The sequence below is a fragment of the Medicago truncatula genome, chromosome 3, assembly GCF_003473485.1.
Source record: "Medicago truncatula cultivar Jemalong A17 chromosome 3, MtrunA17r5.0-ANR, whole genome shotgun sequence".
Taxonomy (NCBI): Eukaryota; Viridiplantae; Streptophyta; class Magnoliopsida; order Fabales; family Fabaceae; genus Medicago; species Medicago truncatula.
Window position 1 is genome coordinate 52,459,132 of NC_053044.1, and position 15,401 is coordinate 52,474,532.

Here is a 15,401-nt window from a genome sequence, read left to right on the forward strand (position 1 = left end):
CGCCAGTTCAAATGGCGGGAATGACAAAAAAAATAAAAAAATAAAAAGAGTGGCCAGTCAGACCGGCGGCCCAGTCCCGCCGTTTCAGATGGCAGGAACGAGGAAAAGGACAAAAAAAAAAGTGGGTCATTTTGGATTTTTTTTTCATAGGGGTCAGATCTGATTTTTTTTTTTAATAAAAGGGTCAAAAAAAAAAAAAATCGAAAAATGGATCAATACTTAACTAAAACACTTAAAACTATTTTCATATCTCCTTCATTTATACATTTTCTTAATATGTGTGAAATTAGCAAATAATTTAGTTAATCAAGACATAAGAAGTATTTTTTTTTAGTGATATTTGTACGAAGCTTTCATTAACAATGAACACAGTGTCAGACTTTAGACCATCTATTTAAAAAGTCAAAAATACTTACAAGTTGAACCAATCTATTTTTTTTTAAACAAAGTTGAACCAATCTATTGAAGTGTTAATTCATAATTTTACTTATATCTAACACTTTCATCTTTAAATTATTTTTTATGTTTTATTTCACTTTAATAAAATAGTCTAATTCTAATATAAAACTTAAGATTTTTGGTTTTATTTCAAAACATGTAATATTTCTGGTTTTTACCCTTATAATATAGTTAGCTCCCTGAAGATAATAATCACATTATAAAAGAAAATATAATAGCACAAATGGAATATATAAAATGTATGCTTAGTTATACAGTGATAAAAAATACAAACACCCTTTTATTAGAGACAAAGAGTGCTTATATATAGAGACGGAGGAAGTATCTTTGAATAAATTAATTTAAAAAAAAATAAATTCAGTTAACGTGAGTAGAATGAAAAATAATTTATGTTTTAATATATATCTATAAATGTCGGTTTGACAAGGAATTGAAGTGAAAAAATTACATTTTAAGTCAAAAGTTACAAAACTAACTTCAAATTATAATCAATTCTAATGACAAAATAATTTATGGTTAACATCTAAATATGTTTAAATAAGTTCTACACTTCTACAATCAATTTTGACACCTCCAAAATTCCAAATTAGAACAAAACATACAAGCCGTTAGCTAACCGTTTTTTTTATATACAAAAACCTTTTATTAAGACCAACGCCAAACGTAGATCAAGTGGTGGATCAGCACACCCTAAGAAAATTGAAAAGAAGGTCCTAAATTTCAATAGACCCGTAATATATAAAATAGAAGGACCAAGATTATAATCTAAGAAGTTGAGCAATTGATTGTGCAGACTGATGAATTCCTAACAGCATGGACTCTGCTTTTATCTTAGTGAAGCTGAAATGTAACATTAGTCATTGGCAACCATGGCATCCGCAACAAGGCTCTCCTGCTTCTTAATAATCAATTTATTTAAGGGGGGACGTTCCTTGCCTGATGGAGTATCATCAGCATCAACAATAATTGAATCCTCTTCTTTGAAATCTCCCCTTAGAACTCCCATTGCAATTTCATTCTCAACCAATTGTTGTATTACTCTTTTAACTGGTCTTGCCCCAAAGTTAGGATCAAAACCCAACACACCAAGAAGTTTAACAGCTTCTTCAGTATAATGAAGATCAATTTTCTTCTGTTTGAGCCTGCCCTTCACTCTTTCCATCTGCAGCAGAAAAGCAAACACATTTAACCAATGCATCTTCGGCAACTAGTAGGAATCAAACACAAACAGAAAACTGTACACACTATATCAACTAAATAATAATTTAATTTGAATTTTTGATAAAGGTAATTGGTGAACCCCCAACTCTGGAGAAGAATTCAAGAGAGAGCAATGTTTAAATCAGCATCAACCAAAATAAGCATCTACAGAAAATTGCTTTAGCTGTCAAGCAAGTCAACTTCAATTAGCTGTCAAGCATTTCAGATTCTTTCTTCTTCTTCTTGCTTTATTGATGCACTCATTTCCTATATTTCTTTCTTTTTGGTACATTTCCCTTGGTTCACATCATAGGAACCTAACATATTCCATTATTTTTCATAACAAATCTAACAGATTCTATTTTGTCTCTAAGTTATTTGTTTCCTTATTTAATTAGAATTTTATAGTCTAGAATATCAATATAAAAATAGGCGACTACTTGTTAGCATTTTGTACCACATCACAACACACAAGAAACTATCTGTTTATTCAACCCTTTTCCCAAGATCCTATAATAGTTTTTAGTAAATGACAAAACAAAGATGTTGTTCTGTTGGTGTTGTTTGCGCTGTTCTGCAATCAGAGTAGGACCTCTGAAATTTTCATTTACAAGATAAAAATACAAAACACCAGAACCAACTATTTATCTCCACATTTCCTACTTCGATAAAAGAACAACAGGAACAGAACCGTTAGAACAACACCTGTGTTTAGTCCTAATTAAAATTAAAATTACGAGAAAATTCCTAAGGATACCAAGGAAAGGAAAGAAATAAGCGAATGAGGTTGTCAAAGATAGCATGAGCACATTACCTGAAGCTCCACTATTTTGCTTATCTCACTGGAATCCAAAGGCTGGAAAACTATATACTCGTCAATGCGATTCATGAACTCTGGACGAAATGTTTGCCTGGCCAACTCAACAACTTGCCTTTTCATCTGATCATAAACTGCAATTTTGTCATCTTGTGTACTACTTAGGGTTTCAAGTATGTGATGGGAGCCAATGTTTGAAGTCATAATCAAAACACAATTTGTGAAGCTAACAGTCCTTCCTTGAGAATCAGTAATCCGTCCGTCATCCAACAATTGTAACAAGATATTAAAGACGTCGTGATGTGCTTTCTCTATTTCATCAAATAGTACCACAGAGTAGGGTCTTCTGCGGACCACTTCAGTTAGCTGTCCACCTTCTTCATAACCAACATAACCAGGAGGTGCCCCAACTAAACGTGAAACAGCATGTTTCTCCATATACTCACTCATATCGATTCTAACAAGAGCATTTTCTGTGTTAAACAAGTAATTGGCCAAAGCTTTGCCAAGCTCGGTTTTTCCAACACCAGTTGGGCCCATGAACATAAAACTTGCAATTGGCCTGTTTGGGTCGGACAATCCAGCCCTCGAACGGCGAATTGCATCGGCCACAGATTTTACAGCAATATCCTGACCAATCACCCTTTTATGAAGAACCTGTTCTAGAAAAACTAACTTTTCTCTCTCAGTTTGTTGGAGGTTTGATAGTGGTATACCAGTCCATTTGCTTACAATCTCTGTAATATCAAGGTCGGTGACCTCTTCACGAAGAAAAGATTGTCCAGAGTTTTGGAACTCAGCTAGATTTTTTTCAGCTTCTTCCAATTGGCGCTGAAGGGACATCAAAGTTCCATACTTAAGCTCAGCAGCACGGTTCAGGTCATAATCACGCTCAGCAGCTTCCATCTCTAGGTTGACTCTATCAATCTAAACATGCTTAAAACATGTCAGAACCATAAATTTATCGGGTGGTCATGGGATGGGGGGATTTATGTTAATGGCAACACAAAAACCAAATATTACCTCTTCTTTGACTGATCTTATTCGAGTCATCAAAACTTTTTCGCTGTCCCATTGTTCTGCCAATTCTTTTTGCTTCTGTTTAAGTAAACTCAGATCATTTTCAAGCTTACTTAGTCTTTCTTTAGATGCCTTGTCGGTGTCACTTTTCAAAGAGAGTTTTTCCATCTCCAGCTTCAAGACAGCTCTATCTATCTCATCCAATTCTGTTGGTTTAGAGGTGATCTCCATCTTCAGCTTTGCAGCAGCTTCATCGACAAGATCGATAGCTGAAAGGAAGAAATTTAATTACGTATGTATTAGAATAAACAAATCAACCAAAAACCTTCCAACTTGATGGCAACAAGTGACTACTTTCAGCTTCTAAAACATAATAACCACAAAGATCGGAAGGCTTGAAAGAGGAGGGAGAGAAGAGAGATATTTTTTTCATTATGAAAATTTCATGTTAGTTTAGTAGGACTAGAAATCCAAAATAGTAAAGTTAATACCAAAATAAACTGTGATAATGAGTCAATTCCTGTCGTATAAATGCTAGAGCCCAAACCTACCTTTGTCTGGTAGGAAGCGTTCTGTGATGTATCGATCTGCAAGAACTGCAGCTGAAACAAGTGCACTATCTGATATTTTGACTCCGTGATGTAATTCATAGCGCTCACGCAACCCGCGGAGAATAGATATTGTATCTTCAACAGATGGTTGACAGCAAAATACTTGTTGAAATCTACGTTCAAGTGCAGGATCCTTCTCAATGTATTTTCTATATTCATTCAATGTAGTTGCTCCTATACATCGAAGTTCGCCTCTTCCAAGCATTGGCTTCAACAAGTTCCCAGCATCCATTGCACCACTTGTAGCCCCTATTAGTGAACCAAATGACAAAAAACACCATATTACTAATTGGTTGAATTGAAGAGCTGGAACAAAATTAGGGAGGACGATGATTGATGAATTAGAAAGTCACCCCAGTCTTGTTGAAGGTACAGTTAATCATCAAAGGCAAATCTACAAACTTAAAACAGAATTTTTTTGGTGTTAAAATAATTAAAATATTTATTATTTATTATAGAGTACAGACGGTTGTTTGCTGCAATACTTTTTTCAGTCAGTTGGTTTGACAGAAGAGATCAATTATGTACATTAATTGATTATAACCAAGAACAGATTTAAACATTCCTAGGGACGAATGTTCTGGAGGTAGGTTGTGATGACTGGTGTCCTACTATACACCAACTATCTTAAAAGTTTAAGCTGTTAGCTAAAGACACATGCTCTATATTACATCTCTAACACACCGTCACACAAGATCCTCCATGGACAAGACATAAGTTTGCCTATCCTGTGCTAGAAGTCTTAAACTAAACTATTTAATTAGAAAAAGGTCATGAGTGGATCCAACTCTAGACTGCTAAGTTATTGAGGATTTAATACCATGAAAGTGCACAACATTCTCAACATGGAGATTATAACTTGTGCAGCTGGAGAACGAGAACAAGAACAAGAACAAGACACCAACCTGCCCCTACAACAGTGTGTATTTCATCAATAAACAAAATTATTTGCCCATTTGATGCTGTAACTTCCTTCAGGACAGCTTTCAACCTTTCTTCGAAATCTCCCCGAAACTTGGCACCGGCAAGCAATGAACCCATATCAAGGGAGATCAACTACAAAGCACCAAGTGTAAAAGCAAAAGTTCAATACCAAATTAAACAAAAATATTAAATCCCTAGCAATTTAAACAAAAATATTAAATCCCTAGAAAGGCTGCCAACTGTAACTTTAGACACCCATAGTGGGTCAAATCCTTCCTTAGACTCTGCTTGTTAAAGATTAGGAAGAGCTTTACAGCAACATGGCCCTCTTAATTATAATATCACACTCCTATATAAAAAAACAATGTATACCGCTCAATAAGATTTTCTAAGGTGAATGATAAATTCATAATTTGTTAAGAGCCCAAACAAAAAGCTTGATGAGGGTCAATGAAACTGCTAGAGTCTCAAATAGGAAAAATAAACATTTTTGCGGGACAACTATTTGCAACTAAGGCATTCTCAAATAACATTATTCGCTCCACCTCAAATGTCTATTTTCAATGCAAGATACATGCTTATTTTTATTTTTATTTTAGCAGAAACATGCTTAGTATTTCAAAATATCTAGGATATCTTCTTTATCTGTTTGTGGGTGAGTGGGGTGGCAGGGAATGGTGGGTACTGTCTACAAATTATAAAGTATCTAGGTTCTGTGCTCATTCTTTGAAGTTGCAGGAACAAAGTAAACCTTATTACTTTCAATGTAAGATATTTTTAGGGTTTCGGAAAAACATGGCACCACCACAAAGTAGCTTGATTAGACCTTTTCAAAAACACAATCAACCTGCACTGAGACTTAACACTACATCAAACAAGTAACCAATTTATATTATCGTTATATAATTGAGTGAAGAGAGAAAATAGGAGTTTAACCTTCCTGTTCATCAATGGCTCTGGAACATCTCCACGCACTATACGTTGTGCTAATCTGCAAAACAACGAAAAAAAAGCTTAGCATAATCAAGTGATAGGATATGAAACATGCAACAAAGGTAACATATAGTTCAGCATTGAAAACATAAGCTACTGCCACTCTAAATCAATCAATGTATATTCAAATTGTTGCACTTTATCAACTGTGTTAGAACTTGAAGCAGTTTGATTCAAAAATATTACTCCAAAAGCATGTTCTGTGTTTGCAATCCATATATTCCATTTGTATTTCCAAAGCTCGTTGCAATTACACAAAGTAAGTGTATGTAAGAAAATCCAGGACATATTACATGCTTAAGAATGAATCCATGATTCAAGACTTTGACTAGTTAACTTAATTCCATTGAAGATGTTATAAACACGTCTTAGAAGTGGCACAGACAACAAAATCTCATGGTAATCAAAACATTGTGTTCAGATAAAACAAGACATGCTTCCTGTTATTGGGAAAGACTATATTCAAAAGAGGATATTACAGGCAAATAAATTCGGAATCCAAAATACACGAACAAAATGAATTCTAAGCATACATGATGAATTACCTATAGCCCCTAACTCAATACTAATAAGCATGTGAAAAACCAAAACAATGCATGAAGGAAAAATATGCACAAAGAATAAGGGACGAACACAGAGAACAGTAACAACTAGAATAAGTGTTATTAGCTGTTAGATGACACATTTGAAAGAATTGGTATAAAATTATGTTAGACAAACCCTTCAGCAATTGCAGTTTTCCCCACACCAGGTTCACCAATAATAACTGGATTATTCTTCGTTCTTCTTGATAATATCTGGATACAGCGCCGAATCTCATCATCTCGGCCTATGACAGGATCAAGCTTGCCACGCCTAGCAAGTTCCGTCAGGTCGTTTCCGTACTTTTCCAATGCTTCATATTTCCCCTCAGGATCTGTACAGAATTATTTCACAACAATAATAAAAATCGTTACTCAGAACTACTGACCGACAAACCAAAGCAACTAGAAAGGATACCGGTAAGATAAAATTGTAATTTCTCAAGAAAACTACATAATTCAAGCAATAGCGTAGACATATTAAATGGAAGAGAATGGGGGACAGCTAAAGATTTGAGATCAAAATCAGGTTTTGATTCATAACCTGAAATCTGATCAAGGATTGAGCACGAAGGCAATCAATATGCACTATAGTCACACAGAAACTGATTGAAACAAGAGGTTCCTTTATATTAATATGATGCCAGTTTATAATTCAGTACTTAGGTTATTAGTTGCAATTACACCATAGCTTAAAAGAATCATAAACAAACATAACTCTTTTTATTTTCATCCTGTCAAACTCAATAAATTTTTATACTTCTATTGCGATTTGGTTTTAAGTGTATTTTTAAAATTTATTAAAAAAGGGCAACCCGGTGCACTAAAGCTCCCGCGTATGCGGGGTCCGGGAAGGGGTCCCACCATTATTGGTGTATTGTACGCAGCCTTACCCTGTTTTTTACACAAGAGGCTGTTTCCAATTTTAATAATTTTCAGCTCTTTCTTAACAATATAGAACTAATCATGCCCTCTTATCTTTCTTCTAAAAATAAGAAACCTTAAAATGTAAATGCGTACTTTGATCGGTTACTCTTTGACTTCCACGAATAGCCTGTACAGCATCCTTCAAAGTCTTCTCGCTAAGCTGAAGATTCTTAAATAACTGTTGCCCAAACCTCTTATCTGAGTGAAATGCTAGCAAAAGGTGTTCCACAGACACGTACTCATCACCCATTTCTTTCTTGTGTCTATGAGAGTTGTCCAAGATCGAGCTAAAATGCGAGCCAATTACAGGACCAGAAGTGTCACCTGTAACCTGCCAAATAAAACAGCAGGTAAGAATTTTCTAAAGTATCAACTGAAGTAGGTTGCCAGTATACGCAGTAACACACCTTAGGTTGCTGAGCTATAAAGTTATCAGTAGCTTGTAGAACTGACGTATTGTCCAATCCTGCCTTCGTAAATATCCTTCGAGCCAAACCATCCCTTTGCTCCAGGAGAGCTTTCATTAAATGCTCGGACTCCACAATTTGTTGTTTATTGACTCGTGCAGCATCAACGGCACCAATAACACCCTCCCAAGCCATTTCTGTGAACTCCGTCTGTGATATCTGATTAAATTAAATACAGAGAATATACATTAGTGAACCAGAATGAAAAACATATCATCAACTTGCACTGAAATATACTCTTAAAATGCCGTATTCTATGCTCAACCCTTCACTGTTAACTTATTTGTCATTTTATTTTGTTCTAGTGACCCTGGAGGCGAAACTCACACACCTTAAGTGCTAAGAAGTGGAGAGCTGCGGATTCAAACCAACACCACAGCATATCAAATGTCTATTAAGGGAAACTTATTTGCCAATTTTATTCTACTATAAAAAAATAAATTAGCTGAATTATATCAGAACAAGAATTCTTAATGAATTCAACTGTCTGATTAGGATGCAGCTTGCAAAATTAAAGGAGACTGATTTTATACATTTTTTTGAATCGGCTAATATTATTCAAGTCGAAAAGTACAAAAACTGTACCGCTCGCAAAAAAAAAAAACAGAAAGAAATAGAATACAAAAGTGCCGCATATAGACCGAACACCATAAACCACCACCCCAAAGAAAAGAAACACCACACTAAAAACCAAAGGAGGTAAACATGATGCTTCTATATGCAACTAAGGAAAGGGGAAAAAAATAACAGCACAAGAGAGCCCCCTGCACTGATTTTATACATTGCTTATGAATTTCAAGATTAATCGGTAACAACAAAATCAACTTGTTAACTAAACTATATAATTGAAGCAACGCTCTAAAAATGAAATTAGGGAAACAGTGAAAGGACTGGAGAAACCTGAGAAGCTCCGGCGGAGCGGTAAGAAGGAGCAGAGGCGTGGAAATTGCGAGTAAAAGAGTGAGAGAGGAACTTCGCGGAGGCGACATTGGTGGTTGGGTCGATAATCTGAGAGCGTGAAAGATGTTTTCTCGCGTTTTGTGAAGGGTGAAGGAAGCTTCCATTGAAGAGTGGGGCGGAGAGAGAACGAGTGAGAGGGGTTCTGGTTCTGGAAGCAGTTACGGCGGCGAAAACTGATTTGATTAGTTTTGTAGTTCTTCTAGTTGCCATTGAAGGTTAAGACGATAGCAGAACGTTGATTATTGAGTTGCGTTGGGTTTTAGTTTAGTTTTCGATTTAGAGTGGGGTTTTGTGAGAGATGCAAGAATAGAATGGGTGTCTCTCGAAGCTTGGAGAAGGGGCCAAACTCATATTCCATTTGCTATCGTCAATTATAGTGGTTAGATTGCACATATTCTCATGCGAATAAATGGGGTCTTCGTGGGAATGGCAATTAAATCTAAGTTCCTTATAAAATGAATCTCTGAGAATATTGGTCTATGATGGACCAATTTTTTCAACGGTTAGATTAAATGAACCTCAAAATTTTATCATGATCTATAAACACTTAATCTAAATCATTTTCCCTTTTCATTTTTATCCTTTATAATTATTTTAATTTAAAATATTACATATTGTTATGGTAATTTTTTTTTTCTTGACAAATTTGTTACAGTAATTTTTTTTGTTGGTGTTTACACTTTTTTTTTACCGTAAATGTTGGACAGCTGCATATTATTATTTTATTTTATTTTTACGAAAACGTACAAGTTTTTTTTAAGGAGAATTTTTTTTTTTTTACAATTAGGAGAAATGGTACATGCTTTTTTTTTATATAAGAAAAGGTACGTGTTATTTTTATTTTTTTGAAAGAAAAAAATACATGTTAATGTTACAAAAGTTTAATTTAGTTACCGTTATCAATTATTTATTTTTTCATTGTTTTTTTAGAATAGTCATATTATCCTTTCCAAAAGACTAATAATAGCAGTAATAATAAAAAATACATTCTCTAACTGTTCATTGTTATCTTTTATAAAACAAACTTTCTCGTTGCTATGTTTAAGTAATTGAAAATAAATTTTTGTGAGTGAATATTAATTTAATATTATAATATAAAAGATATGTTAAATTATTAAATTCTAAATATTGATCGAAAATGATGGGTTTTTATTGAAAACAATTGAAGATTGAATGTTGAAATTACAGAAAGAAAAAGAAGGCAGGAAAATATTTTGGAAAGAGTAAATGAAATAATTAGACGTGTGAGGTGCATTATGTTATTGTGCATACATATAATCCAATGGTTATAAATATTGGTTCATTATGGACCAATAGTTACACAGGTCCAAGCTAAATGCCACCTAAACCTAAATCTAACAGGCTCCTGCAAAAAATACTTCTCAATGGGCGGGTAAATACCCCCATTTTTTGGTATGGGCTCGGGATTGGGTAAATACACGCAAATTTGAACAGGTATGGGCGCTCGTACGGGCACTCTGGTGCCCAACCCGCCCCATGCTCGCACGTTATAAACACTATAATTTAATGCGAATTATTTTTTTATTTGCTATCGTCAATTTTTATTTTTTTTATTGAAGTAGTACAGTGGTTAGATTGCACATATTTTAATGCGAATAAATGGGGTCTTCGTAGGAATGATAATTAAACCGAAATCTAATAGGCTCCTGCAAAAAATACTCTCAATGGGCGGGTAAATACCCGCATTTTTTGGTATGGGCTCGGGTTTGGGTAAATACACACAAATTTGAACAGGCATGGGCGCTCGTACGGGCGCTCTAGTGCCCAACCCTCCCCATGCTCGCACATTATAAACACTATAATTATAATTTTATGTAATACTAAAATTAGTTAATTAATCCTTAGTATTTGATATTTATTGTAATATGCACTTGTTTTTTATATTTTTGATCCTTTTTATTTGGTTAAATACTACGATGTGCAAAAAATTATAAGTTCATTTAAGAGATTTTAGACAATAATTAAATAAGTTGTGATATTTTTTGTCTTTTTATTGTTAAAGTGCGGGTAATGGGTGGGGGTACGGGCTCTTAGATGCCCATAGGGTACGGGGACAGGCACCAAACATGTTAACCACGAGGGTTTGGGCTCAGGTACGGGGATGGACACTATAGTACCCTGCCCAAAGGGTACCATTGCCATCCCTAGGTCTTCGGTGTTCGAATCTCGTCCCTACATATATATTAATATTTATTATCCTTGTGAACTGAGTTAAACTCACGAAAATTGCTAATAGTCAATGTAATATGAGGGTTTAGATTATTCTTTTAGGAATTGATTTTAGATTTTTAATCTCATCAAAAAATTGTTTAATGGACAAGTAAAATGACAATAATCAATAAACACTCGTACTTAAACGAATGAGTTGGACCCTGATCACAACGTCTTGTTTAACCATCTCTACATATCACTTTTTTTATTTCTTTTTGCACATGTAAAGTTCTTGTACTTTTGGCTCTTCGTTGAAATTTGACCTTATGAAAGGGATAATATAACATTGTTATGCAATAGGTCATCGTTGAACTTGAAAATTGTTGATTGGTTTAAAGGAGGTTGTTTTAATGGATATTTTAATTTTAAGTTTAACGATGGTGAAAATGTTCAATTTCTTTTGCGTTAATTTTTACAGCCATTGGATAACATTTAAATTATCTTTGAGTATCGACAATGGTAGTAAACTAATAAGAACTCCTTAGATATACTCGTGTGTGGGGACTTAAGCTTAAATAGGTCTCACTATGTGATATGTATTGTGTCATTTATGTGTGTATTTAAAATAATTGTTATTATTTACACTTGAATAGAAGGCAAGCGGACAACAAGCTGCACCGCCGATACTTTTTGGATGGCAAAATCAATCCTCATAAACACAACATTCATTGACCTAACATGACATTTATATGCATGACCTTTTGAACTTTACGTAGAAGATCAACAACCTCGGGTGCTAGGAAACCGAAAGTGTAAAAAAAAAATGGTATAAAAACATGTTGATTGTTAGAACACACTTTCTCATGTTTGGTCACTTTGTTTTACGTAACTTTCAGGGTTGCTTGTCCTACCGTAAAAGGCTCGACACCTAATTCCACAAGTGGTGAAACTCCAGTCAAGTTTACACATGCATGTTTTCCTCGTACCAATCCGTACACCATAACATCTGCATGCCTGAGTGTTAATCTTCTATCTAGTGGGTCAGTCAGGAAGTTCACTGACACCTTATTCTTCACCGATACTCCTGCCCGTCTGAATATATCAAAAAGCACATCCCTAACAAAGTCATGTATGTACTTAAAATCAGGAAGTTTCTTACAATGAACGACATGCTCCCAAAAAGTATATAGGCACGTCTTACGACAAACAGGACACTTATGATAGTGGAATCATAAGGCGATATCTAATGATAGTTCGATACTCCACTTGTGACATGCGCTGACCTAACCCATCAATCAGGATAGCTAGAAGAAAATCATGAGCATGTACTGCTTGCAAACATCCTAAAATTGTCTTTTGTCTCGTGGTCACGTCAAACTTAACTTACATATCTTGAAAACTTTTATTAAAAAGAGCACTCGCCAAAACATGTTGTGCTTTAGGAGAGACAATGTCTTTGCTAGTAAAACTGCTAACGTCAAAATCTAGAATCGTAGCACGAAAACCATCCAAAGCATTATCAAATTCGAGTCCATACCACGTATCTCATTGTCTCTCAAAATATGATTTTGTAGCACCCAAGACTGTGCCCTATAAGCCACAGAAGCGTAAGAGGAAGCCTATACTGCTGAGCACAAACCCAACGCTCCAAACCTAACAGGTAAAGAAGCTAACCTCCATTGAAGGTCCCCAAAGAAAGGACATCCACCAACCACAATGTCCTCAACCCCTCCACATAGCTCTTTATCAAACAACATAGCTGCCTCCTCCATGTGAATCGGCTGACATATCCTTCAGCCAAAGAAAAGTTTGGCAATACCTATACACGATCGAAGTAAAAGAGACTAACTATGAGGAGCTCGTAACTGAGGAGAAATAGAGTTCATATATAGTTGTCGGTAACTAATATGTACCTATTTTTTTCTTCCTCCGGTGAGGTCCTTGTTAAATAATGACTCTTCGTTAGAAATGTTTTTATCAGTCCCGTGAACATGCATAGTTCAGTTGGTAAGACAATGCATTATTATATGTAGGGGTCGGGGTTCGAATCTCAGACACCGCACTTATTCACCTTATAAGGTGAATTCTAACCACTAGACTACATGAAAGAATACAATTGTATTCTCAGTATCTTTGAAGAATAGAGTGGTTTATTCTATTTTGCTATATCAACGAATATTATTTTTTTGCAAGAATGTATATATTATTTTTAAAAAAAGTAAAATGCATAACATTTTGCCACTAAAATGTCACGACAGTAATGCCATCATCGTACTCGTGCAGGTTTTGGTAAGAAGAACGTTAAAATGTATAACACTATATGCATAAAAAAAAAAATTAGAGAGTTGAACTCAAGACCTCCCGCTTACTAAACAGGTGCTCTAACATCTGAACTACAAAAACTACATGAATAATTTGCAAATTTTAACATTTAGATTGTATGCATAGAGATTCAAATATAATAACTAGATTATACTTACACGTGCAACTGTTTTTCTCTTTTTGAAGGGTTAACCATAATTAATTGATTAATGAATTATAAATTAATTTTTCTATATATTAATAGTGTAAATTTTTTTAAATTATGTAAGTTTTTTATTTTGGAAGGACTATGATCTTAAAATATTATTTATTTTAAAGGGACATAAATAATTGAAGGGACTATACTCCTAAGACCATTTTTAATTCTAAAGTGACAATAAATCAAAAATGGATTATGGTCTTAAGAACACTCTTATCTACGAAGAGACGGAAAAGAGGAGATAAATATTATTTATTCTGGAGGGACATATTTCGAAGGGACAATAAATCGAAAAGACACTATGATCTTAAAAACACTTTTATTTATGAAGGGACGGTAAAAAGGTGATCAAGAGAAGAATAACTCGTTAACGCACACTTGAGGGAGAAGAGAGTTCTATATTTATAGAGAAAATTCACAACTAATAAGTGATAAATTTTGGGAACAAGTAATACATTACGTTGGGGATTAAGTAATTCAAGAATTGGATCTAGTACAAAAATATATAAATTGAGTTCCAAACTATATTCTATTGAGTAATATATTATATTACGTACCAAAATATATTTCAGATTGTGCATCACAATATATTAGATTGCATATAAAAAATATTTCAGACCGTGTTATCCCCCCTGATGTTTTTTTTTTTTTTTTTTTCCACTGCATCCCAGACCTTGTTATGAAATCTTTTATATTGCGTTCCAAAATATTTTAATCAAAACTTTTTTTTTTGAAAGAAGCCAAAACTTGTGGACTAAGAAAACACTTTCCAATAATGATTAAATCAACTACCTAATTTAACATTTTCAACAAATAGAATATATATTTAATATTTTTCTTTTTCCAGTGCTTATTTCGTTCACATAATTATGTACTCAACCTTAGAGGTACACCTACCAATGTATAAACACCTCTCTTAGCAGTGTATGTTATTGTTTACACCGATTTTTGGTAATGTAAACTTCATTATCCATCAATGGTTTTAGGACATAAATGTCGATCGATTATGACAAATGTATTTTTAAAGGGGGATCGTTCAAACCTCGCGGTTTATGACATCACTTCATGCATTCTTTAAAAACATTAATGTGAGAATGACTTCCAACATCTTGTAATAACAAATTGTCTCATGACAACATGATAGAAAATTGCTCAATTGAGCATGTTAAAAATAAAAAGAAATAGAGTAAAGATGAAAAGAAATGCAAAAGAAAAAGGAAAGTAAAACCAGAACAATGATATTAAATTGTAGGAATGTAAAGGGTGGTCGGAATCTGTCAATCTCTCCACTCTTGAACCCGCTTGCTCCCATGGCGTGGGTGTTACAGAGTTTTCAGAAATCAAGAAACCAACCAATTGTTATTATTACAAACTGATATAGACTTTGTAGAAAAAACTACCACTAAATCTTACGGTCTATATTGAAAGTAGAAATAACTTCCTATAACCTCCTAAGACACTGGAAAATAACTTTTTTTTTTTTTTTGGCTTTCGCACCGGTTTCCGACCCACCAATGGTGGACGACTAATCCGGCTCATGCGTAGAGGCATGCGCACTGGAAAATAACTTTCATGCACTAAGACACTAGAAAATAATTTTCAATGCACTTCAGCCTTGTTTTCCGCTATGCGCTCCAGTTACAACATCGAATTATTTCTCCTTGCCTTTGGTCGAAATTGCAGTGTGTCGAAGTATGTATGTAATTGGTCGAAATCCATTTGCACTTTGCAGCCTGTCGAAAAAACATA

The 15,401-nt window shown here is 34.4% G+C and overlaps 1 protein-coding gene across 1 annotated transcript; it reads right to left on the minus strand.

Moving 5' to 3' along the window:
• Window positions 1-922: 922 nt before the first annotated feature.
• On the minus strand, window positions 923-9,355 carry LOC11428803 (chaperone protein ClpB4, mitochondrial). The gene is made up of 10 exons (XM_003603259.4): window positions 8,900-9,355; window positions 7,940-8,158; window positions 7,626-7,863; window positions 6,745-6,940; window positions 5,968-6,022; window positions 5,013-5,163; window positions 4,048-4,356; window positions 3,500-3,765; window positions 2,474-3,403; window positions 923-1,621 (listed from the first exon to the last, which is right to left on the minus strand). The coding sequence occupies exons 1-10, from the start codon at window positions 9,167-9,169 to the stop codon at window positions 1,313-1,315; spliced, it is 2,943 nt and encodes a 980-aa protein (XP_003603307.1). The 5' UTR covers window positions 9,170-9,355; the 3' UTR covers window positions 923-1,312.
• Window positions 9,356-15,401: the final 6,046 nt, after the last annotated feature.